Source organism: Pinus tabuliformis, chromosome 3_2, assembly GCF_031772625.1.
Source record: "Pinus tabuliformis cultivar Carrire ecotype Pingquan chromosome 3_2, CPIR1, whole genome shotgun sequence".
NCBI classification, from domain to species: domain Eukaryota; kingdom Viridiplantae; phylum Streptophyta; class Pinopsida; order Pinales; family Pinaceae; genus Pinus; species Pinus tabuliformis.
Window position 1 is genome coordinate 445,564,711 of NC_142302.1, and position 26,653 is coordinate 445,591,363.

A 26,653-nucleotide genomic window follows, 5' to 3' on the forward strand; every position below is an offset into this window, starting at 1 on the left:
TGACAAAGTTTTTGTGGATTGTTTTGACTGATCTTTGACAAGCAACGAAAGTCGAATACTTTGACTATTGACTGAGTTGATTTGGGGAGGTTTTGACCGTTGAATGTTGACTGTTTAGGGCATCATTGACTGCTGTTGACTTTGACAAAAAATTGCGGACTTTGACTTTGGATTAGATTTGACTTTTGGGCTCATCTCTTATTGGATATTGGTTAGTTAATTGAATAGTCGAAGATGCTGACCTTTGACTCATTGTTGATGAATTGGAACCTTGTATCTCTTTGCTAAACATTTGATGAAATCTAATAGAAGAAGAATTTTGAAAAGGTTTCCCCCTTGTGGGGTTTTCCCCTGGTCTTTGACCAAATCTTGTGTCTCTTGTTATTGCTCTTGGTTGTGTTAAAATTGGAAACTAGGGCCAAACTCCTTGTGGGTCATCTTATTTATGGCAGCTGATATTTTTCTTGGATCCCTCTCATCGAGAGGTGTAGCATTGATCTAAACATCATCCGATTCCGATAAGTATTCATGGAGTTATGAATTTATTTGTGTTATAAGACAATTCGTCAAGGTTGGCCAGCAACTAAATAACACCCACATGTGCTCAACGTTTTAGTTTAAAAGGAGATGACTTGAGAGTCATTACACACACACTTCTCTCTTGATTTCTCTCCACTTGTCTTGGGTTTTAGTGGAAGAGAGATCTAGGAGGAGGATGCCCTAGCCGAAGTCGTAAAGGATGTCCAGCCGCAGTTTGCCCTAACCAAGAGGACACAATCAAGTTAGGAAGAAGAGAAGCCCTAACGTCATCAAGGAAGATAGCCCTAACCTATATGCTGGTCTCTATGCAGTCTAGAAGAGGCCTAATGCTATCTTAGAAAGAGGCCCAACACAGTCTTGAGGGAGAAGCCTCAACGCTGTAAAGGAGGCTATCACAACGCTATTTAGAGGAGGCCTCTACAAGCCCTGGCCGCAGTCCAAACAAGTGCCACAAGCTGGTGGTTTAGAGTGACCCTAACCGCAGTCCTAAGGTTTCCCTAACTAGCAAGAGGGACAAAACAACGTACGCTGTTTTAGGGTCATTTTATGAAGACCAAATTGCTGTTATAAAAGGCTGAAGTACCTTCCTTGAAGGCCGAGGTAGATAAGGCCTGTTTTGGGTTTGATATGTGGGTCGTAAGCTACAAAAGTACTGTGTGCTAGGCCGCAGGCCATAACATCATAGTTAGGACTTGCGTAAGGTGAATTGAGGGCTCAAATATGCCCATAATAGTAGCATGCTAGGGGAGGTGTCTCATGAAGGTATGTTGCAGTCCTTGAGGGCTATTTGTGCGCTGATAGGTGGGTGTGTAAGGGTTGCCAGATGCCCTAACCAGTCACAATATAAGCAGTAGTGAAGGCAGACTTGGAACAACAGTGTTGAAGGGACAACAATGCTAGTAAATGGGACAACTAGGTAATGGAGGTTGGTGGAGCAAAGATACATGGGACAACTGGGCTACTTAGTGCTGCAAAGATACATGGGACAACTAGGCTACATAGTGCTACAACCTATGGATGCAGCTACATATCTAGATGAACAGTTGGATGCAGGATGGTGTTAGAGATAACAATATAGTGCTGCATAATGATCAAGTGCAGCCCGGTGATGGGAGCATGTGATGAAGAGCAACTTAATGATAGTAGTGCAGCGTGATGATACTTTGCAGTATACATTGAGCACAGTGATGGGTACAACCATGACTAGTGAAGCATGATGAAATGCACCATAATGAAGATGGTTGCAACATGGTGCAGCACAGTGAGATGCAGGATGATGATGAGGAGGTTCACAATGATAGGTGCAACAAGGCGATGGAGAATCAGTTGAAGCAATATGTCTTCAACTGAGTTCAACTTCCTCATGTATCATCTTTTTAGAGATGATCTATGCTCTTATTTAGATAAGGCAAAGTGTTGACTTTTGTTGTAAATGTACTATCTCTCTCTCTCTCTCTCTCTTTCTCTGCTGAATTATTGAAGAACATATAAGAAGAATTGATCAAGGGTTTCCCCACATTGGGGTTTATCCCTGGCTTGTCTTGGCTTGTCTTTTGCGATCTATATTTATGTTCTATCTGCAATTTATTTTAATGCTGATGTGATTGCTAATTTGGAAAAGATATTTAGAAGCAGAGAATATTATCAGAATGGCGCAACGGAAGCTTCTGATGGCTTACCTGAAGATCACTTCAATGGGAAGTTTGGATCTATGGGTGGAAGGAAAGGCAGATGCCTTGGTTGCAATAAGTTCAGCCATTATGCGAAGGAGTGTCTGATTGGTAGGGACAGATCACTTGATGATGATAACAATCATTCTAGGGACATCTTCAATGATCGGAGGAATGACAGGTAATGCAGGTCATCAAGGAAATGACCAACTCTTCAAAGAATGCAAGGAACCCCAGGTATGAAGAATCAAATATTGTTTCTGATAAGATAAAGAAGCAGTGTCTTGTATTGGCCCTCTCCTTCAGACTCTTTGGGAATCTGGCTTATTGATTGTAGTGCTTCAAGGCATTTCATTGGATAGAAGGGTGCCTTGTCTAATTTGGTAGAGATGGAAACAATCGTGGGATTATACTTGGAGTTGATGCCATCGGTCCCGGAAAGGGTGTAGGGAATGTTACCCCTCAATTAGATGAGGGTAACTCAATTCATTTACAAGAATCTCTTTTATGTACTTGATTGCAAGAACCTGGTGTCCATTTCGGTAATGGAAGTCAAAGGTTATAGGGTGGCATTCATCGATGGAAAGGTACGTGTTTGAAAATAGAATTTTCAAAGATGCTCTTACTCATGGGTTCAGGGCTGGCAATTTGTATCAAGTTGTAGGATGGTCCATTGGGGACCATGTCAGTTGACACATCTCATCTATAGCACCGGAGGTCTACTTATTATGGGGCCCTTCTCGATGTGAGTCAGAGGGTGATAGGGATGCCTGAATTCAAAAAGAGCATGAAGGTACATGTCTGAGATGTACAAAAGAAAAATCTTACAAGGGGACCATTCCCCTCGTATAGCCGGTCCATAGGTTTGGAACAACCCGAGGGGTTTGAGATTCATGATTGGGAATCTCATGTATGCAAGTGGAAGAAAGCCCTCTATGGGTTGAAGCAAAACACCCCGGGCTTAGTATGAGAGGATTGATAATTGTCTGATGAAGCTGAGATTCACTAGGAGTGAAGCCGATCCAAACCATTGCTCGAAGGATGTGGATGATAGACCTCTCATACTGACACCTTCTGAGAATGACCTCTTTCTGACAGGTGCAGACGCTCTCATTTGCAGAAGTAAGGGGGAGTTGGATTCCGGATTTAGAATGGTAAAATGCAAGCCCATGACTGCCTCGATGGAGCTTAACTTTCAAAAGTTATATGGTAGTAATGCCGGACCAGATTTGGGAAATGACTTGAGTTTCATAAACTCATTCGCATTGATGTTCTTGGTGAACTTTTGTCCGAACATATGTTTTGCAGTTAGCATGATGAGCTCATATATGGTTGAGCCTCACTAGATTGGTGCCAAGAATCTTCTGAGATATCTTTGGGGCACAATCTCTCATGGATTGAGATACATTGCCGGAAATGTGAAGCTGCATGATTATTCGAACGCTGACTGGGCAGGCAGTGTGGAGGATCGCAAGAGCACTTCTGAGCTCTGGTTATCTTTGGGTTCTGCTTCGATATCCTGGATGAGCAAGAAGTAGAAGACGGTTGCTTTGAGCACCACTGAGACTGAATACATAACTACGAGTATGATCTTGTGTGAAGCTGCCTGGTTGTGGAAGCTCTTCAATGAGTTGTTTGTACACATGATGGATACCATCGTGATCTTCTGTGTCAACAAGGGGGGGGATTCGATTTTTGAGGAATCCCGTATTCTATGATTGCTCCAGCATATAGACATTAGATACTACCTTATCTGGGATATGGTACATCGATGAGCAAGGAGGCTCCATCGCATTGAGACTAATGTACAGGTCGCGTACATTCTGTCGAAGCCCCAGGGAAAGGTCAAATTTGTGACTTTCTTGAACGACTTGGAGTCATTGAGAGACCCCCTTATGAGGGTCCTACATGATGCATGCATTGAGCTTTGGGAGCTCCGGGGGGCTTGGGGTACTTCTTGGAGCAACAAGCGACCATAGGGCGACTCACCCTCCCCTAATAGTGCACTGTGTACAGGGTGAATGGCTCAGCCTTCCCCTGTGATACCCCATGGTGACTTAGGGATAGGATGAGTGGTTCTCCTGTCGAGGCATCCTACCCATGCAGCCTAAGACTCATGGGAAGTATCTCTCATCTGGCCAATGAGTAGGGAAATGGGGTTAGGGACCATAGTAGTACTATCGATGGATGTATCGTTGTATCTACTGTATTCCCTATGCTAGGATGACCGCCATTGATCTGGGATCAGTATGAGTGGTTTGAGATACTCTCTTGTGATATTGATCTGGGATCAATGAAACTGACTTCGGGTCCGTAAGAGTGATATGACTCACTCTCTTGGAACTGATATGTGATTAATAAGAGTGGTATGACACACTCTTTTCATATGGAACTGACTTCGGGTTAGTAGAGAATGGTATGAGACATTCTCGATCAATTCTTCTTCTTCATGGTTTAGCAGTGAAGGGCACCGATGACAGAGATAATATAGTGTAGCAGATGGCTCAGTGGATGGAGTTCTCCCTAGTTGAGAGGGAGTGTTAAAATTGGCAACTAGGGCCAAACTCCATGTGGGTCATCTTATTTATGGCAGTTGATATTTTCTTGGATCCCTCTCATCAAGAGGTGTAGGATTGATCTAATGATCATCCGATTTCGATAAGTATTCATGGAGTTATGAATTTATTTGTGTTATAAGACAATTCGTCAAGGTTGACCAAAAACTAAATAACACCCACATGTGTTCAACGTTTTAGTATAAAAGGAGATGACTTGAGAGTCATTACACACACACACACTTCTCTCTTGATTTCTCTCCACTTGTCTTGGGTTTTAGTGGAAGAGAGATCTATGAGGAGGATGCCCTAGCCGCAGTCCTAAAGGATGTCCAATCGCAGTCTGCCTTAACCAAGAGGACGCAGTCAAGTTAGGAAGAAGAGAAGCCCTAACGCCATCAAGGAAGATAGCCCTAACCTATACGTTGGTCTCTATGCAGTCTAGAAGAGGCCTAACACTGTCCTAGAAAGAGGCCTAACGCAGTCTTGAAGGAGAAGCCTCAATGCTGTAAAGGAGGCTACCACAACGTTGTTTAGAGGAGGCCTCTACAAGCCCTGGCCGCAGTCCAAACAAGTGCCACAAGCTGGTGGTTTAGAGTGACCCTAACCGCAGTCCTAAGGTTTCCCTAACCAGCAAGAGGGACAGAACAGCGTGGGCTGTTTTAGGGTCATTTTATGAAGACCGAATTGTTGTTATAAAGGGCTGAAGTACCTTCCTTGAAGGCCGAGGTAGATGAGGCCTGTTTTGGGCTTGATATGTGGGCCGTAAGCTACAGAAGTATTGTGTGCTAGGCCGCAGGCCATAACATCACAGTTAGGACTTGCGTAAGGTGAATTGAGGGCTCAAATATGCCCAGAATAGCAACATGCTAGGGGAGGTGTCTCATGAAGGTATGTTTCAGTCCTTGAGGGCTGTTTGTGGACTGATAGGTGGGTGTGTAAGGGCTGCCAGATGCCCTAACCAGTCACAATATAAGCAATAGTGAAGGCAGACTTGGAACAACAGTGTTGAAGGGACAACAATGCTAGTAAATGGGATAGCTAGGTAATGGAGCTTGGTGGAGCAAAGATACATGGCACAACTGGGCTACTTAGTGCTGCAAAGATACATGGGACAGCTAGGCTACATAGTGCTACAACCTATGGATGCAGCTATATATCTTGATGCAACAGTTGGATGCAACATGGTGTTAGAGACAATAGTATAGTGCTGCATAATGATCAAGTGCAGCCCGGTGATGGGAGCATGTGATGAAGAGCAGCTTAATGACAGTAGTGCAGCATGATGATACTTTGCAGTATACATTGAGCACAGTGATGGGTACATCCATGACTAGTGAAGCATGATAAGATGCAACATAGTGAAGATGGGTGCAGCATGGTGCAGCACAGTGAGGTGCAACATGATGATGAGGAGCGACACAATGATCGGTGCAACAAGGCGATGGAGAATCAATTGAAGCAGGATGTCTTCAACTAAGTTCAACTACATCATGTATCATCTTCTTAGAGATGATCTATGCTTTTATTTAGATAAGTCAAAGTGTTGACTTCTGTTGTAAATGTACTATCTCTCTCTCTCTCTGCTGAACTATTGAAGAACATATAAGAAGAATTGATCAAGGGTTTCCCCACATTGGGGCTTGTCCTTGGCTAGCGCCACATCTTGTGTCCTCTTGTCTTGGCTTGTCTTTTGCGATCTATATTTATGTTCTATCTGCAATTTACTTTAATGCTGATGTGATTGCTAATTTGGAAAAGATATTGAGCTAACTGTGAAAATTGAAATAAATTGCTCTAAGCATAGAACATACCTAAAATTAACAGGCTGTCTTCTATTGTGCATTTGAATTATTGTTCTATCTATGATTGCTTACTGTCATTGGAAGATTGAATTTGTTTGAAAAGTGATTGCTAATTAAAGAAGAATTAGAATAAGTGATTGTGCTAAGTATAGAATATTGGAAAGTTAAAAACCTCACTCAACCCTCTCCTGTGGAGTGACTGGGTCTCCTCACTGAGAGGCACTCTCTCAACCTTATCTGGGGAGCACTTTGGGCCTCTCAGACCATTCTCCCTTTTGGGAGAATGTACATCCATGCTGGTGACATTTCAACACTCCCTCTCAATGAGAGGAGCAATCTCCACAAGCCACTGTTTGTCTCTGAAGTATACAAACTTCTCTCTGGGCAATGGGTTCATCAAGTTGTCAACTGTCTACTCATCAATGGAGATGTACTTGAGCCTCGCTGCTCTTTTCCTATACCATGTATTGGTACTAGGTCTCAAGGTGCCCTGATCAATCATCATGCTGTGACCTGCACCTGATCAACCAATCCTACAAGCTGTAATCATAGTGCTTGATAGCTCGCTTTTCAAGCTGCACCATTTATCCACAAGATCGGAGCCCAATCAGAAGCGATATAAAAACTTCCTCTGTTTTCAGCACTCCTTGCTTTAGTAAATTCCTGCAGATGTACATTTCTCAAACCATAACTGTGTGTGTCGTGACCAACCTTACCATGATGGTACTTCTGCACCTACTGAGCTACATGCCTTGGTTCAACTCTAACCTGATTTGCTTACTTGATCCATCATGTTGGTTACATTGATTGCGCTGATTCGATCTTCTTTAAAAAATAAATCCTGTCATGGAAAACTTGGTTGCTTCCTCTGTTATTGATGCTATCAACTATCTAGTCAAGATACGTCATCTAAGGTCAACTCCTTCTTCTGAAGCTGAGCAAGGGCTCTGGAGAAGCTTTGACCATTCCCTCTAAATCTCTTGGTCAATGCAACTTCCATTTGACACATGAGCTCTACTGCTTTCGTTAGAGAACAAGTCATATGGGATCTTGATCCATCAATCCTATAGGAGTCTGTACAAATCCTTACTTTACTAGCATAAGATTTCTTCATATACCTCGCAAGCTTGAGGTAGCTCATATGTACGCTTCTTCTTTCATCAAAGAAGTCGATCTCTGCATCCATTAGATGTAATAGCAAAAATAAAAAACACAATAAACTTTCTACAAAAGTGTACTTGACAAGACGTTCCTTCATAGCCTTCTCCCTCTTATTGAGGTGATCCTTAGCTTTGTTCTTTATGCCATCCAATCATACTTTGTCTTGGAAGTCACCATTCACTTCTTTTCAATCTGGTTGATCTGTTTGCTCCCTTTAAGTTCAGATCTGAGCTAGGACAATGACTCTCAATTCAAGTCCTCTTGTCGCAAGCTTTGTTCTTTCCTCCGTTTTCATTTGCTACCAAAGCCTTGGCAGTCTTCATTATGTACCTGCTATCCTCACTACGAGGCCATGGAAGAACAATTCCAATCAAGCAAAGATTCAAGGACAAGAGACTAACTACTATTAGTAATAATCAAATAAGAGAGCTATAGGATACTTATCTTTGGAGAAGAATGAAAACTCCCTTTTGATCTATGGACTTCTTGCATACATCCGCAACTTTGTTAGCTTCATCCACATCATCATCATGATGTCATTTCTTTTTTGTAAGATCTAGGGTATTTACTTTCAACAGAAGCATCCAATCCTACGGTTTTGTCTATAGACCCTAGGGATTTTTTGTTCAAACCCCTTAGTATACTAGGGTTTACAAACCCTAAATCTGACATGTTGTCCTTGACATAGATCAACCAATCATGTTTAGTCAAATAGCTTGACTTCAAAGCAGTGCTTGCAATGTGTAAGGAGTAAAACCTTTCAACATTCAAATACCCATCATACTTGAGTATTGCTTCAACATTACTGAATTTTAGCCCATAAGATCTGCTAACTACTCGTCTCTCTTAACAGACCTTTCTGGGCTTAACTTTGAAATAAGACATGGCTTATGATGAAATGCGAATGCCCTGCAACATTTCTAAAGAAAGATTCTAAGAACTTGGTACATGTCACTTCAGGTCTTTAAAGATGTGATACGAGCAAGCTCATCTTCTTGAGAATACTCTTTCCCTTCAAGAACTTGAATGGGAACATGGCCTGCATATGTTAATCATCTTGGATCTCTGGCATAGCAGACCCATAAATATGCATACCAATATCAGTTGGGTCATCTCTCATATCAGTTAGTTCAACTCCTTGCATTTTGTCCTTCTTTTATGAATAGAACAGAGATCCTTTGAATTTGGCATCAAATTGACTTTTGATTCGGATCCTTAGAAGACTTGCTCGTTAGTCACAAATTCCGAGAATACGATTTTAAGCCTATGGAGACTAAGGAAGCTCACGCTCCTTTAAGACTGCTCAACCTCTATCCTTGAACACTATTCATCAAATATCAAAGGTTTTCTTACTGCATTGAAGAGTTCTCACAAGTATTCAGAATATCTTCAGTCTAATGACCTTTATATAGTCCTTTGTCTAAGGAGGTTATAGCCTTGCACAGACATACTGACAATACTTTACACATCTTCAAGCACTTTAATATAGATCTTTGAATTCGACATAGAGTCTGCTGATATATCACTCTTCTGATAGAGCTCTTTTGAGAATACTTCAAACAATAATGCATATAGTTCTTATTCTAGGAGTCATCAAACTCTAGCATAAAACCTTAAGCAATATTTTAAAGATACTCCAGTTAATGCCACTTAAGGTTTGAGAGAGGCTTTTTTTGAAATCAAGGCATTCAACATAAACAAACTTTAGAGAACATATGCTTATTCCATGTTGATAGACATAGATCTGAAAACAACATACCTTGTAATATGCCGGCTTCAGAAAGGTCATCTTCCTTGGCAATATTAGAAACTTTTATTTGAACTTCAAGATCCTTCGATCTGCAACTCTTTTTCTGCTTGAGAACCATATACCTTAGATGGTCCAATCACAACAATATACCAAAACAAGGGGTAGTGGTTGAGAAGCCTTTTGGCCTGAGACTTTGACGTTTGATCTCAAAGTTTATCATATTACAACGTATATATATTCGGTGCTTCACTGAATTCTCTCTTTTAACATAAACTTTGGAACAATGAATGAACTTCAAAAGGCTTTTCCTTATCATGCACCGTCCAATCACTTGAGACATCAATCCTCAATTGATATATATAATTGTGAGATTTTCGATCATTGAAATACTGAGGCATGGCATAGGGTTATTTGTTTTCTTGGTTCTTAGAACAAAGGATTTTGGTCTTCAGAGTCTGGTAGTCTCAGTCCTTCATATTATATTATCTGAGGTCTTTCATTAAACACATTAGGTCTCCTGCGATTAGATCTCCACCTGGGGCTTCCAAGAATTTACCATAGCTCTGATACCATGTTGATTTTTATATGGTCTTCTTTACCGATAATTTCTTTTGATGTTTTAAATGATCTTCTTGCACATTCTTAAACATAATTACATCATTAAGCAAATTATATAAAAGACGTCAACGATACAATGATAGTAGAACCATGAAGAAGAAGCCACACAAGGAACACAAGATATTACCCTAGGAAAACACACAATGGGGAAAAACCCTACCAACCTTTTCATTAGGGAATTAATGCAACAAGAGATACATCAAAGTCAACTAACCAACAAGATGATCAATCTCCAAAGATCAATTCATCCCTCTACCATTGTCCAAAAAAGGTCTGCAACAAAGTCAAGAGATTGCCCTCGAAGTTGTTGAGAAATCTAGGGCAACTCAAAGTTCTACTTCTTCAATCACATGGGCTTCACTTCTTTCTTTCCTTTTCTTGTTGCCCTGCTCGAGTTTAGGACAATTCCTCATGTAGTGCTCATATTCATTACTTTCATAGCACTGAATTTTAGACATGTCAACTTTCTTTTGAAATCTTTTTTGAGGCTTGAACATCCCTAACTTTCCTTTCTTCCTTGACATAGCTACAAATTTTTGAGTTTTCTTATTTGATTCAATGTCATTTTTTGCTTTTAATTTGGTTTCTTCAATCTTACATAATGCCCATAGATCACTGAAAGGTGTAGCTTCCTTCTTTGCATAGATGTTTGATGCAAAATTGCCCCATTCATTTGGTAGTGCATTGAGTACACAAGTGGTCATTTCTGGATCTAACATTGTTTCTCCTAGCTCTTGTAGTTGATTTTTAATTTGAGATATCTTCATGAGATATGAGACTGCCCCTTCTTCCTCTGGTACTTTTATTTTGTGTAGTTCAGTTCTTAAGGATATTATTTCCCCAACTGTACTTACAGAGTATAGCTCTACCGATTTGTCATAGATCTCTTTCGATGTCTTCAATTTTGATCCAAAGGGAATGAGAGAATCATTGAGCCCTTATTTCTCCTTTCATATATTTTGATAATGCTTGAGATTGTTTTTGAGGAGGCTTTGTGATGGAGCCCTTGACATAATCAAAAACTTTATTTTCTGTGAGAATCAAATCTATTCTTTTCTTCCATGCAAGCTAGTTTGATTTCCCAGCAGGTTTATTGTTCTCCTTGCAGAAAGTAGTCATTTGATTTGTAGGTTGAGACATAAATATAAAGTACTTACTTGATAAATGAAGATGCCTTCTTGATCATGATGTCTTCCACTAGAGTGTGAGCTTTAGAATGAGGGAGGGATGATCTTCCTTCTTCACGATGAGGAGAAATGTTCTTCTTTCTTCAAAATGCTTGAGGTGTGATCTGTAAGAGCAGAACTTTGTGAGCCGAGGTTGATTCAGTTGAAGGGAAGGTTGATTCAGTGTGTGCATCTGTTACTGCAACCAGTGATTTTCATGCTACAACTTGTTCAGATTTGGGTGAACTTACTCATTCTCTTGATCTCTCATTGTACTCTATATCTCTGTTGAAGAATTGATTTCTAATAGAAGAAGAATATGGTTGGGTTTTCCCCTCGCGGGTTTTCCCTTAGTCATTGGACCTAAATTCTCTGGGTCTCATTGTATTCTTGGTTGCTTTCTATTGTGCATTTGATTTATGTTCTATCTACAATTGCAACATAAAGAAGTTTTGTAATAAGTGATTGTTACGGCATAGACCATCAAAATTTCAACATAGAAATGGAGCTGTCACTTCATTTTCCCCAATCCATGCCTTATTTCTGCTGAACAAGCATCTTGTTCTTTTCTGTTGATGAAGATGAAATGGATATGCAATTTTTCTTGTCTTTAGCTCGCGTTTTATTTTGTTTTCAGTACATATAGCATCATGTATAAAGGCTTATTTTGGATGTTTAGCTTCAATTGTAAAGGCTGATTTTGGATTTTGCTTAAGATAATTATCTGTGGAAGTTAATATAGAAATGGTTTTCCTTGTAAAATGTCATTTATGTGAGTCACTTTTATTTTCTTGCAATATGATGTGTTAATTAAAAATATAACCATATTATAATAAATAATATTAAGCTCAAATTGGTGTATGAGACCAGAGTGTTTGTGACACAAGGGACCCACCTGCTGAAGTCTATGGAGTTGTTACTGTGTTTCCCCTGGCCTACCCATTTTGTATTGGTCATGATTCCTGGTGTTCCCATCTTGGGAACTTACAGACATTTCCACGTTTTGTGCAACTTAGGAGGAATGCAAATCTGTATGGGATTTTGGCAATTGTTACATTCTGGCCAGGTTGGATAACTCTGGAAAGTCAGTTTCAAGATCTAATGCTCATATGGGATTTGTCCATACACGCCAATATTTAAATTGTATGCATCAATAAGTCGTTAATGGAATCCTTCTTTATTTGCATTTTCAGAGGCTTTGAAGTTGCATTTAACTTTTGGTCGTGGATCTAACATTCATTTATGATTCAACAGATTGAAGCATCAAGGACGTTGGAAGGACATAGCCAATGTGTTTCTTCCGTTGTCTGGGTCGAAAAAGATACTATTTATTCTGCCTCTTGGGACCATTCAGCGCGGAGTTGGGATGTTGAAACTGGCGTTAATTCATTGACAGTGGTAAATATTTAAGTTTATTTGTGCAATAGTTTCGTAATGGCCTGATGTTTTAAAAGAGTTAGTCAACCAATGTAGCCAAGTATTTTCCCACATGTACACCCTCTGAATAGTTATTGGCAGGGTTGCCGGAAAGCACTGCATTGTCTGAGTATCGGTGGTGAAGGCTCTTCACTAATTGCTGCAGGCGGGGCTGATTCTGTGCTTCGAATATGGGATCCGCGTATGCCAGGTACTGAAGTACTGTCGACAGTATGCATCTATCCAATGTTTCCGCGTGTATGGCGTTAAGCATAGTGAGGGTTTAATCTTTTTGTATAATTCCCTACATTTTCAGATGATGATCCAGAGTGTTTGTTTTAAGAGCAGGCAGCCTTCTTGTTTAATGAATGAAATTTTAATGTCCACGAGACTAGATATAGTCTATGGGACCACTAGCTTCCCTGCTTTTATCTCAATATATTGCTTGTTTAACTCTTGTCGCAGGGACTTTTACTCCCATTCTTCAACTGTCATCGCACAAATCCTGGATCACAGCTTGCAAGTGGTATTTGTTGCTACTACTTTCTTACTTTCATACAGAATAATATACATTAAATTAGTTATCCATTTTTGTACTCAGTTGATTTTATTGTCTATACAGGCATCCAAAATCTAGGCATCATTTGATCTCAGCATCTCATGATGGGACATTGAAGTTGTGGGATGTTAGAAGCAAGGTAAGGGGATTATACATAAATCCCGTTTGACAGAACATATGCTGCAAATGATCTAAATTGAAATTTGTAAATTCGAAATTATGATTGTAAGAGGTCATTCCTTGACAAATTACATGCTATTTTGAGATTGTGGGGAGTTGTGCATAGACGGCTAGACACTACACGAGTATCTTGAAACTGATTGTTTCATTTCCTATTATACAGGTCCCGCTTACCACATTGGAGGCACATAAAGATAAGGTGAATCATTTTCTCAAGAAATGATTGGAACGCATGCTCTAATTGAGACAACAGTCCTTTTTTCATAGTATATATATTTTGTGTTGATATGATTAATGTGAGCCTTGTCCTGGCTTAATACTGAAGGTTTTTTTTTTTTTTTATTCCCGTGATGTTTGGCAGGTGTTGTGTGCAGACTGGTGGAAAGAAGATTGTGTGATATCTGGCGGAGCTGATTCAACGTTACAGATATTTTCAAACTTAAACCTTACATGAATTGGTGGACATTCTCCAGTGGATGTATGGGCATATTTTTGATAGAGTTTTGGATGTTTTAAATTTATCCAGAGTTAGTATTAGAGCAAGTCCCAATAAAAGTCTTGGGACTATTCTCTGCAGTGGGTCATACAATGTTGTATGATAGGAGCTCAGAGATCGCACTTTAGACAGTGCCCCGTTAGGGGAGTATCATTGTAATGTTTTCAAGGTATAAAGCATGTTAGCAAGATTCAGCCGTATTGATTTTTGTTATACGGAAATTCGGCAGAAATGGGAAATTTGGTAATTATTCCTTACCATATCATCCTGTACACTGTACAGATACGGTAAGGTCGAAATATATTTCACTGTCTTTGATGATATATTTCTTGCCTTCGATACCTGCCTGCCCTGAATCCCCCAAAAGGCCCAAGAACTTCAAAACTATTTTTTCCCCTAAATATAAATTAAATAGCCAAATTTGAATGGAATAAATTATTTTTTCTTATTTATTGCATGTTTTTGAAGCTGAAATTTTCCAACCATTTGGAAATGCATGTTTTTTTAAAGTATTTCTGAGATCGACACAATCGTATTGAAATCATATTGCATTTTTCGATATGTATTTTTCCTGAACTGTATCGTACTTAAATCCATTCGAGCAAATATCTGTGATTTTATCTGGCCTGCTATTTTAATATAAATATACATCATAATACATCATTGAATCATACTTCGTACTTCATATTGTAGTTTATGTTGCATCTTATTATGGTCAAGGCTATGATTTTAATGTTTTTGGTGGGAACAATACTAGTCGTCAAGGTTACAAGTACCATTTTCCTATTTAGGGATCGTTTTTTATATTTTTGTTTACAATTTTATGCCTTGTAATGGTAAAATTTTAGAAGTTTAATTGGAAAAATAATATTATTGGTAATACTATTTTTTAAAATAGAGATTAAATTTTTTATTAAATATAAATTTTAAATTAGTGTAGATTTATCATAATTTTAGATCTATCGATTTGATTTCTCGGAACTTTGTAGATCCAAAGTTAAAATAGATTTAGGCTGGTCTTATTAAATAGAAATTTTTATATAAGACATAATCAAAACCAATAAAGATTCATCATAATTTTGGATTTATCAAGCGCTGAGAGGGATCAAATCTCTTGATATGCAAACCTCTTTTAGAGTCAAGATATTTGATCCCTCTCAAAATTTGGTAGATCCAATGTTAAGATGGATCTAGGCTATTCTTATTAAATAGTAACTTTTATACAAGACACAATCAAGAGAGAAATGTATTATGTTTAAGATGGTATTTTAATATTTCATTATTATAAATTTTAAAAAGGGAGGAATAAATATTAAAGTATCAAGGTTTTTTTTGTTATTATGTTGTTGGTGAGACGAGATAATTATAATATAATTATTTATATTAATTTTGAAAATGAACTCATTGGGTTAGTTTAATTGGTGATGGTTATGTTACATAGTATTATAAAAAAATAAAAATAAAAATATGAAAATACTCTGCCAAGTAAATTTAAATAAAAAATATGAAAATACTTATGTAAAGTAAATTTAAAAATGGAGGAATAAATATTAAACTATCATATTAAATTTGAAAATGAAGTCTTTGGGTTAGTTTAATTGGTGATGGCTATGTTACATAGTATTATTAAAAAATAAAAAAATAATGAAAATACTTGTGGAAAGTAAATTTTAAAAAGGGAGGAATAAATATTAAAGTATCAAAGGTTTAGGTTGTTCTTTTCTTATTCCATTGTTGATGAGACTAGATAATTATAATATAATTATTTATATTAATTTTGAAAATGAAGTCCTTGGGTTAGTTTAATTGGTGATGGTTATGTTATATATATATATATGTGAAAATACTTATGCGAAATTATACAGTTGAGAGGTCTTCTATAGTCCAATATGGGGGCAATGTTGTAGTGGTTTAAATGTTTATAAACATTTATATGTTGGCTGAATTAAAAATAATAAAATGTTAAAAGTAATATAGAGCTCATTATAGGGGAGATGTAGTGGCAATAAATGAGTGCAAACATTTAAATGTTGACTCAATTAATAACTAGTATAGATAATAAAATGTTAAAGGTAATATATAGCTCAATATAGGGGAGATGTAGTGGCAATAAATGAGTGTAAACATTTAAATGTTGACTCAATTAATAACTAGTATAGATCCATCTTAATCATGGATCTACCAAGCATGGATCAAATCTCTTCATATAATGCTAAACTTGAAAAAGGTTTACATGTCCAGAGATTTAGTTTACTTTTAAATATGTGGTAAAGATGGATCTATAGTGGTTCTCTATTTATATATATAGACTATGTGTAATTTTGCATTGTTTGAATTGAAGTTTTGAATATTTTATACTAAAAGGTGAATGAATTACACATTTCTCAAGTAACTAAATTATTTTACTCTTAATTATTTAAGTTTTATATTGCAATATTTATACCAAAAATGAAAGATTTCTTTTTGGGTTTACTTTTATTTATTTTTCTGTAAAGTTGATATGGAATTATATTATTTAACATAGTATTTTATTTATAACTCCAATAGTAAAAGTGAAATATTTTTACATCTCTTTCATATTGAATTGTAATATTAACAATGAACCTGTCAGGATAATGAGAATGGAATTAAAGATGTTTTATAATGTTTTATAATGTTTTATAATGCTTTTAATATGTAATTCTATTATGGGGGACATTGTTTTGTTTTTAGTGTAATTTTTTTTAAGGGATACATGTCAACTCTACATTGAGCACAAATAAAATCACACATCACCCTCCCTTTGGGTTGTAAAATGCATAGTGCAAAAACAAAATGTTTAAAGGATTCTCATCGCGCACATATATATAGAAACACCAACCTTTCTGTTGTTTAATAATTAAAAATAACATCTTTATTGTATTAAACAATCAATAAGGCATAAAATTACCAACTAATTACTTTCAAAATTTGCATTCCTCCATAAAAGTTACATTTGCCTTCAATACATTGCTTTCTTATAATATATTTAAGCCATAAATGTAGGGTAAAAAGTCAAAAAGGTGATTTTTTTAGAATTGACAAGAAAATATAATTTCATTTCAAAAAGATAAATTGAACATCATATATATATATAGGCTGCCCTTAAGTTGGGGTTAGTCTATATACGAGATAGAAGAGTCTATCACCAGAATAAATGTAGGGAAAAAAGTCAAAAGTCAAAACTTCATTATAATACATTGTTATAAAAAATTGTGATTTTTTTAGAATTGACAAGAAAATATACTTTCATTTCAAAAAGATAAATTGAACATCGTGTATATATATATATATCGGCTGCCCTTAAGTTGGGGTTAGTCTATATACGAGATAGAAGAGTCTATCACCAGAATTGCATGAGATTTGATCAAACTTATATATATTTTGGAACAATTTTTATCATCCACAGTTAACTCTCACCCTCAACCCCTCCCAAAAAAATTTGAACCTAAAACTTAAGGGAAACTTAACTCCACACAAATCAAATGGCGCATCTCAAATATAATCAACTAAAATACTCTTGCATACCTATTATATTTCATTGAATTTCCCTTTCCACCTTCATATTCACTTAAAAAAAACAATATACTTTTTACATAAAGCTTACTAAATATTGTTATAGCTTTCCAAATAAAAAATATCTTCAATTTATTTTTAACTATTAACATTTTTTTATTCTACTCAAACCTATAAAATCCCTTGATCTATTTTATATTTTCTTTATTACATATATATTTAAATTAAAACCATATTATTAATAGCACACCTTACACTATTAATAAAGAAAATACAATTAATATTAGATTTTTTTTACCACATAATCCACTCATAGCATTAATAGGAAAATACAATTGAGATTATATTTTTTTTGGTCGCTCATAGCATTAATCAGAATTCTTTCCAATTAGGAGTGAGATGGGCATGATTTATATGCAAATGGATGACAACTAAATTTTATTTAGTATAAGGGAGTTAAGGTTCGTTTTACTTCTCTCAAAGTAGGGTTTTTGTTGGCATGAATTTTGTTACTTAAAATTTTTTATTATTACATTTAAGTATTGTAATAGAATATTAAATTAATTTCACAATATCCATGTTGTATTGTATATTTTTGACTGGTGAAAATTCTTTTCATAATGTGTATTTTTATATTTATATTTATATTTAAATTAATATATGTATACAAATATTATATTATTGTTTTAAGATTTTAGTGGTTGGGATTGTTGATTGATAAAGAAGATTCATAAATTTAGGTATTGTAGTTAACGTTTGGAACTTTTAGTTGGGTTTATTTTCATCAAATTTTGAAGATGGACCCAATTTGAGGTTTCAAAATATCGACTACAATACATAAATTTGTGGGTTTTCCTAATATTATATTATAAAGATAAATCATTTTTATTATTAGTTTAAAATTATTTAAAATAATTACTTATAAATTTTATATTTAAGATTTATTTTTATTTTAATTATAATTTATATAATAAAATTATGGTTAAATTCATATTTATGATAAAAGTTGGCATTTTGGTGTAAACCTCTAGTTGGCTTCATTTTCAAGACTTGATGAAGATGGACCCAATTTGAAGTTCCGAAACATTGACTATATCAAACAACAAATATTATAATATAAAATAAATTATTTTAATTTTTAATTTAAAATTATTTAAAACAATTATTTATAAATTATTTATTATTATTATTTTATTTTTTTTATATATATAATAAAATTATGGTTAAAGAATTTACAGTTATGAAATAATTAATTCATATTTATGATAAACATTGATTATATTTTTTTCATTTAATTATTAGTTATCAGCAAATATAAATATTTAAAAAAAAGATTTTCATTTTTTAATTGAATTTACTATTTATAATAATTATTTTAAATAACTATACACTTACAAGTGGTTGATATAGATTGGACCATTAGAGTCTTTCATTTTTATTCACTAATAGCCTGGATCACTGTATATCATTATGTACCATGGATCCACACCAATATTTAACAAAGTTGGAAAATGTTAATAGTATAAGTTGACATATATAAAACACCTTTGATTATGTTGCGATAGTGTATAATAAGTAAACATCATATACATTTTGACTATCATGAAGCTATTAAAAAACTCTAATGTTGCAATTTTCAAATATTGTAATTGAATCTTTTTGTAATATTCTAATAAACAACCTAATGGTCCAACACAAAAACGTCTTTGTCCATGAGAATTTAGTGAATATCATGTCTTAGTAGGCACATAAGAGCCTTTTTCTATAAGAAAATAACAGTAACAAGTGTTTTTTGACTATATGATTTTAGTGACTGTCATATATATTAGAATTTGCACAAGTGATTATATGTTAGGCATCTATGAGGTATTAATTCCTTTTTCTTCATTATAATGTTCATTCTTTTGAGGCTCAAAATTGATGGCATTTATTTTTGCATTGTGAAAGATATATCTTCCTTATTAATGTCTAAAGATAAAAAGGAAATCCATTCTTTATAAAGAGACAAAATTATGTTTTAAAGTCAAAAGCTATTTCTAAATGCAAAACACAACATTTCCAACTGTTTTAGAACATGATAATCATAACAAAATAATGGACATGATATAATGAGACCCACAATATTTTCTTTTAAATAACAATAATAATTTAATAGTTCTCATTAAACAAGTAGCAAGATAATAACATACGATAATAACAATGAAAGCTTAAACATAATAAAAAAATTGATGAAGTTTCCTTCTTAGTGCAAACTAAGTCTTCTACAACCAAAGCAACAAGCTTTTGTGGAAACACACTCATGGGTGATTTTCCTCCCAACAAAATGTATAGCAAGGGGATGTTGGTAGCACTCCTTGTGCAAGGGCCTCAAGCTCAAGATCTAAACATTCTCTGTCTCAAACTCTTTATCAACTCCACATATTCAATAAACAACACAGTCCGAGTCCAAACTTTGAAAACAATGTCCCAATCCAAATTAAGATATGCAGAAGGCCACAACCTTCTAATTGGCGGTTGAAGCCTATGGTAACAAAATCAACATCTCCCTGTAGGGTTGTGGTGCATTAACAAGCTACACCCTTATCTAGCTTTGATGTTCTACGTCTACAATAGACCTACTTTCTTACAAAACAACTAGGAATTTAGGAACAATACTTAAAGAACAATTCCATGCTTCTTAGCTCCATCTATGGATCAATGAGAACAATGAGTGGGAAATACATATTGTGATATAAAATTTTACGGTAGTTCACAAACAATATTTTCCTTCCAACTCTTTCAAGAAATAATGTTTACGAAAAGGTTACAAATCTGAAGACAAAACCTAACACAACCACTATTTCCAAAAATAGCACAAGAACCCTCACATTCCCCATACCTACCTCCAACCTCTCAGTATGATCTATCTCCCTCCTTAAAACATGTTTAGAAGTATTTAGTTTTAAGTCACATGATCAACCCTGCTAGAGGTCACATCACTAGCTGTCAAGGCTAGAAATCCTGAAAGGACAATTTACTCAAATAAACAATTTTAAATTATATAATTCCATATTAAATACTTATTTAGGTATCATGAAGATAATTTAGGCACACTGGGCTTGAGTAAGAACTCTATTTTTTTAGAAGTTAATTATCCTAAATACTTTTAAGAAGTGCATTATCCAAAACACCTATATTCATAGCATTTGTGCTATTCTTAACATTCTATTAATGTTATATGAGTCTTACAAATCAACCAACTCAAATGTAACTAAAAGTATTTGCATCTCATATTGGTATCCGCATAATTAATAATGTAATAATGCTCATCAATGGATATAATATCTACCATAAATAATCATTACCCATATTATAAATCCACAACTAAGTAATATAGCGCGAGTCCATCATTAAGTATCAAGGTAATATGACATTATTATAACAACATATATCAACATATGACTAAGTATCAATTAATAAATGTAAACATAATCAAGGTGTCACACTCCCAAGGGTGTTGGTTAGTCACAATCGTTGTGCTTGGGAGGGTGTTACATGCTCCTCCCCATAAAATCAATGATGGCTTTCTTTTTCGTAACATTTCACCAAGTTTTTATAATCTTCAATATGAAAGAATCAATTTTGATTTTAATTTAAGTAATTTTAATGGTAATAACTATTAGACAAATAAGTAATCACCTCTTATGACCTAAACTGACATATATTTTACAACTCTGCCCAATAATCTCTCATGTTGGAGTGTCTTTACACAAATCTACCTAACACCTCTCATGTTCAAATTTCTTTACACAACTCCACCCAACATCTTATCAAACCCAAGTACATTCCTTGGGAAATCATTTGGAGATTGTAATTTGGTCCTATTTTTATAAAAATTTTTTTAACCCTTATGCACATTTTTATTAAAACATTTTCCCTCCTACCCCACTTCCTTCTTCTGCTCTCTCTCTATATCTTATTGTGTGTGTAAATTGACGTTAACATTTATTCATATGAAAGAAATCCTCAACCTTAAAAAATAAGGGATGTAATAAGGATGCACATTTACAAAGAAGCTTGATGAAAAATGCAAGACCCATATTAACCTCAGATATATTAAAAACTCAACCTTGGTAAACATTGAAAGAATTTGTGATGAATTATAAATATAATTAGAACTTCAGAAAAGAAAGCCCTGATGATATTACATTCAAGTGAATAAATTCAAGTACATGGTGTGTTCATTATAGACTATATTTAATTGCTATGAATTTAGGAGATAAATTATATGAATGCATAAAATTGTATTCTTCTCTCTTCCTTTAATAAAATGTAAAATTCCATTTGGTTCCAATAAAAAGTAAATTTAATATGCCAAACAAATTGCAAAATCTTAAAATTCATCCAAAGGACCTTCCAAAAATTTTTATCCTTGAAACTTATGTATAAATATATAGTTTAAAAGGGAATGTTGTTAGTTATTTTTTTTCAAATGTTAAAAGTTGAATATAGATTATGAAATTACGTCACAAATCACATAAGCATTGTGTGCAATAGTGACAAAATAACCTAATTATAAATCCATCACATGATAACTCCTAATAGAGGACATGAGATGATGGAATTTTCCAATTAGCATGCAAATGAGAAGGACATCAAATCTAGCTAGAATCATTTTTCTCACATTGTTTGATAAAACTCTAATAATCTAAATGAAGATATAAAGACTTTAGAAATCTAGGACAATGTGAATTCCATGTATCTTTGCAAGATTAATGAGATGTTGGAATCATTGGGATGCAAATATAATAATAAAGGAAAAAGGACCTTGGAGGATGAAAACAATGGTTTTGAAAGTATACCTAAATGTCTTAAACTAGAGTAGTTATAGAGTAAGAAAATAAAAACATGGTTTGTAAGCAAATACTACCTTATGAGTTCAATTCATATAAAAAGATTAATTTTACTAATTATCATTTTAGTATAAATTTGTAATAAAATCATTCAAATACAAATCACCATGAATATGAACGAAAGTGCATAGAAATAAACAAATATATGCATCGTCCCATGGAACAAGTATATACATGGATTTAGGGAAGAGTTTAAAGTTAATCCATTAAGGAATTGGGTAGCAATAGTAGGGATAAAGTCAGGAGTTTCTTACCCAAGGCCTTAATCAAAGTCATGTATGATAAAGATCAGGATGTTACATAAATGTTAAATAAATAATTATCAGTTTATTAAGAGTATAAATTTGTAATAAAATCATTCAAATACAAATCACTCATGAAAGTGCATAGAAATAAACAAATATATGCATCGTCCCATGGAACAAGTATATAAATGGATTTAGGGAAGAGTTTAAAGTTAATCCATTAAGGAATTGGGTAGTAATAGTAGAGATAAAGTCAGTGGTTTCTTACCCAAGGCCTTAATCAAAGTCTTGTATGATAAAGATCAGGACGTTACATAAATGTTAAATAAATAGTTTTAAGTGACTTAGAAACAATACATTTTAATTTAATAGTTTTAAAAATAAATTTATAGTGTTGTAAATAACTATTGTCTTTTTAGAGGTGGGGTAAGATCTAACATTGCTTTTAATTGTTTAAGAGTGTGACTTTTTCACGTGTAGAGAAATATGTTAATAGCTCAATATTGAGAATTCTCTGAACATGAATGGAAGTCTACTCCTTGTAAACCGAGTGACTTGGTTTTCCTTTAATGAAAGTGAGAGTCAATTCTCATTCCTTGATAGTAACCGATAATGTCTGCCCTTAATACATATTGACAATTAAATTATGACAATGGCTATCCTTACTTCCTATTCATAATTAAATTATGATATATTTTACCCCCTTCAGAAAAAAAATCTTTAAAAATAAATCAAACTGAGTTTAGTGAACACTACAAACTCCCACTTGGACGACTAAATTTAAAAAAAATCAATTTATACATAGAATAATAACTCCAATTAAATATATATTTCAGTCTTTGGTTTGTGGAGCTATTTCATAGCCTTTCCTCCGTGCTTTTGAAGATATTGTAGCTTTGTTTTCTATACTTTCATAGATCCATTAAACGTGTTGTGATATTTGCTTAAGGCAAATAGTGCCACTATGGAATCAAATCAATACATTTATAAAGATAATTTTTTTATGCGGTCATGCAAATAATTATGATGGTAAATTGATTGCACATTTTGGAATATTTGATAATTAAATTAATATGAGCAAAGTAAAAAAAATGAATTTTCTCATACTCATTCAATTTTGAAATGTTTTTGAATCTTAATTGACATGAAAATGACTTACAAACAAGGGAAATATAATTAAAGGGAACCCAAATCCTTTTGATAATATGATTACAAAGTCGAGGACATGTGCCCCCTTACTTTTGAGTGAAATATAACAACACAATTGCTATTATTATTTAAATCCCACAAGAAGAGAATAGATATCTCACTCTCTCTTTTCTTCTTGACGTAAAGAAACTACTATGAACTTAGGTTGTTGGGTGTGACATAGAACAATTCTCTATGCTCCCTCATTTCTGAAATGAAATATTCAAAATCAATTTGAGTGGATGATCTCATGATCTCTTAAAATACAATTATTATTTAACATATCAATTAGAAATAAATATTGAAGAACCCTAATATTTTCCATGAAGAATTAGTGAGGAAAATCTTATCTTTGTTAGTGATTAAGAAAAAATCAATAAGTAAATGAGAAGAGATGATTTCTTCCCTTCTCTCTTGTGCCCCAAGAACAATAGAAATCTTATTTTTAAATCGTGACAAAAGAATTCCAAAGCATTAATTTAAAAATAGAAGAGAGGGTATCTTTTACTATTTTGAAATAATTCCAAAGTAAGAATTGAACTAATTTTCTAGGAATCTAGTTAAAATAAATACAAATAATTTTACTCGCCACTAAAATAATCAGTGTAGATCCATCTTAGCCCCGTACCTATCAAGCCTTGAGAGGGATCAAATATTTTGAGATGCAAACCTATTTTAAAGTGCAATACTTGAAAAAAGGTTAGGGCTGAGAAGGGATCTCAACCCTTGATAAATATAGGGTTACAGTGGATATCCTATGGTTCTCTCTCTCTCTCTCTCTCTCTCTCTCTCTCTCTCTCTCTCTATATATATATATATATATATATATATATATATATATATATATATATATATATATTGTGCCATGTATGTTGAGCATGGAATGATATCTATATATATGAAGTTGTGTTGACGGTGTCAGATATTCCACCAACAATAAGGGATCTCCCTGGTGTGAAGTCCAAACTAGACTCTACACCACTTGGAATAGGAATCCCATTCGGTATATCAGCTCGACTGCCATTTCGATTGACTTATGATATGCTTTGTACAAGTCAGAAACATGTGATAAATCCAATATTACTTTTGACAAATACATGTAAACGTAGCTCTGAGAGATAATTATAAATAATATGCATATAATACTACTATAAGAAAAATTAAAAGCATGAACATTCACCAGAACAATGTTAGCATTACTCTAATAGAGATAGATGTAAAGAAAATAATTGTTAACCAATTGAAAAATAGTTTGCAACCAATCACGATCATTAAAACATAAAGGCACACAATTTCAAATCACGTTTGTGTTAGAGATAATAAAGTAGTTTTTTTTCTTCAACACATATAAATGAAAACATAGAACATCAACCATTATAAGCGTAGTCTTACAATTCCTTTCAATATGTGTGAAAAAATTGCCTAGCTCAAGCAGCTTCCAAGGATTAAGTAGAAGTATCGCAATGCACAATTACAAGAAGCACTCACTTGATCGAATAGTGGAGCATGAAAGCTACTACTTTTTTCTCAAAAGAACAAAAATCTCTATACAATATGCTTACAAGAGAAACAAAGATGAAAATCCCTTTACTTTAGCCATGAGTGTCTACTTATAAGAAATGAGATGAACTTTCATCTCCCATGTGATTCTTTGACTTCCCTCATGACCCTTCAACTTCTATGTGACCTTTGGACATCTTTGCGACCTTTTGACTTTTACATGTATTTTCATTTTCTTTTCATTTTATAATTAAAAAACGTCTCATTTCAAAATTATGACCAAAATCATGAAAAAATAAAATACAGTCATGTATAAATTTGTAGCTCTAGCACTATGATATGGCTCTCTTTTGTGACATAATTATACCATTATTTGTACGCAGATGCTATGTGCTTCACTTTCTGTGCTATCTCTCAGTCATATCTCATTCCTCCATCTAAAGCATCTGGCAATATTGTCCTTGAGTCTACCTGTATCTTTTTCCAAAGCATTGTCAGCTTAATGTGCGACTTGACTAGGTCAACAACATATTGAAGAAAAATATCTTTAGTTACTTCTAAGTCTTCTTGAATAATTTCATGCTTTATGCCATCCATTACCTCCTTTGGTTCTTGCTCGATGATTTCTCTTGGATTCATCTCCCCAGGTACACAAACATAAGGTATCCTAAGTACTCGAATTAGATCCTCCAATCTAGTATGCAACTTCATAGAGGCTGATATAATGTTAGCTACACTTCTATTTAATTGATCACACGTTTGCACAAGTATCTTCATTTCCACTTTATTTATCTAACCCTCGACCCTGCCTTTCTTGGGAAATTATGTTGGTGTGTTTCAATATTTGTTTCCACATTCTTAAATGAAGTCTATAGCCATGTGAACAAGTTTCAATATTCTCACCCTTTCCCATAACTCCTTTTGTATTTCAAACAAAGTTGTCTCTACTTTGTATAATTTCATCATTTCTTCATATACCTGCTTCATAATATCTTCTAAATCCTTTAATTATTCAAGGATTGTATATTGCAAACCTTCTCTACTAGAACCTGTAGAGGACACACTCTGATTTTATATAAGGAGTCGTTCTTTATGTTGCCTTGCATTGGAAAATTCTTTCTTTAACCTATAAAATTTGAGAATGAGATAATCAATATTCCTCTCTGTAGCTGTTGCGAGAGCCTTTCCTATTGAATCTATTGCTTTTGGATTGGTTTTGATGTCTGCAACGATCTCCTTATCCAGGTTGATGGAGATTGGACAATCCAACTCATTTTGGAAATATTTCTTCCCATCTTTAGTGATTTTAGGTTTTAATTGATCAAAAGTGAAATTGGAAATATCCAGGATCCTTTCTTTTCTTGGTGCTAGGATACCC

The 26,653-nt window shown here is 34.4% G+C and overlaps 1 protein-coding gene across 1 annotated transcript in view; it reads left to right on the forward strand.

The window, feature by feature from the left end:
• LOC149181217 (Transducin/WD40 repeat-like superfamily protein) overlaps positions 1-14,368 on the forward strand; it is a 199,730-nt gene extending 185,362 nt beyond the window's left edge. The window contains exons 9-14 of the mRNA XM_089416497.1: positions 12,520-12,663; positions 12,784-12,892; positions 13,147-13,207; positions 13,304-13,379; positions 13,584-13,619; positions 13,782-14,368. Of these exons, the coding sequence (XP_089272623.1) occupies positions 12,520-12,663; positions 12,784-12,892; positions 13,147-13,207; positions 13,304-13,379; positions 13,584-13,619; positions 13,782-13,874 (519 nt within the window). The 3' untranslated portion in view covers positions 13,875-14,368. The remainder of the gene's footprint in view (positions 1-12,519; positions 12,664-12,783; positions 12,893-13,146; positions 13,208-13,303; positions 13,380-13,583; positions 13,620-13,781) is intronic.
• Positions 14,369-26,653: the final 12,285 nt, after the last annotated feature.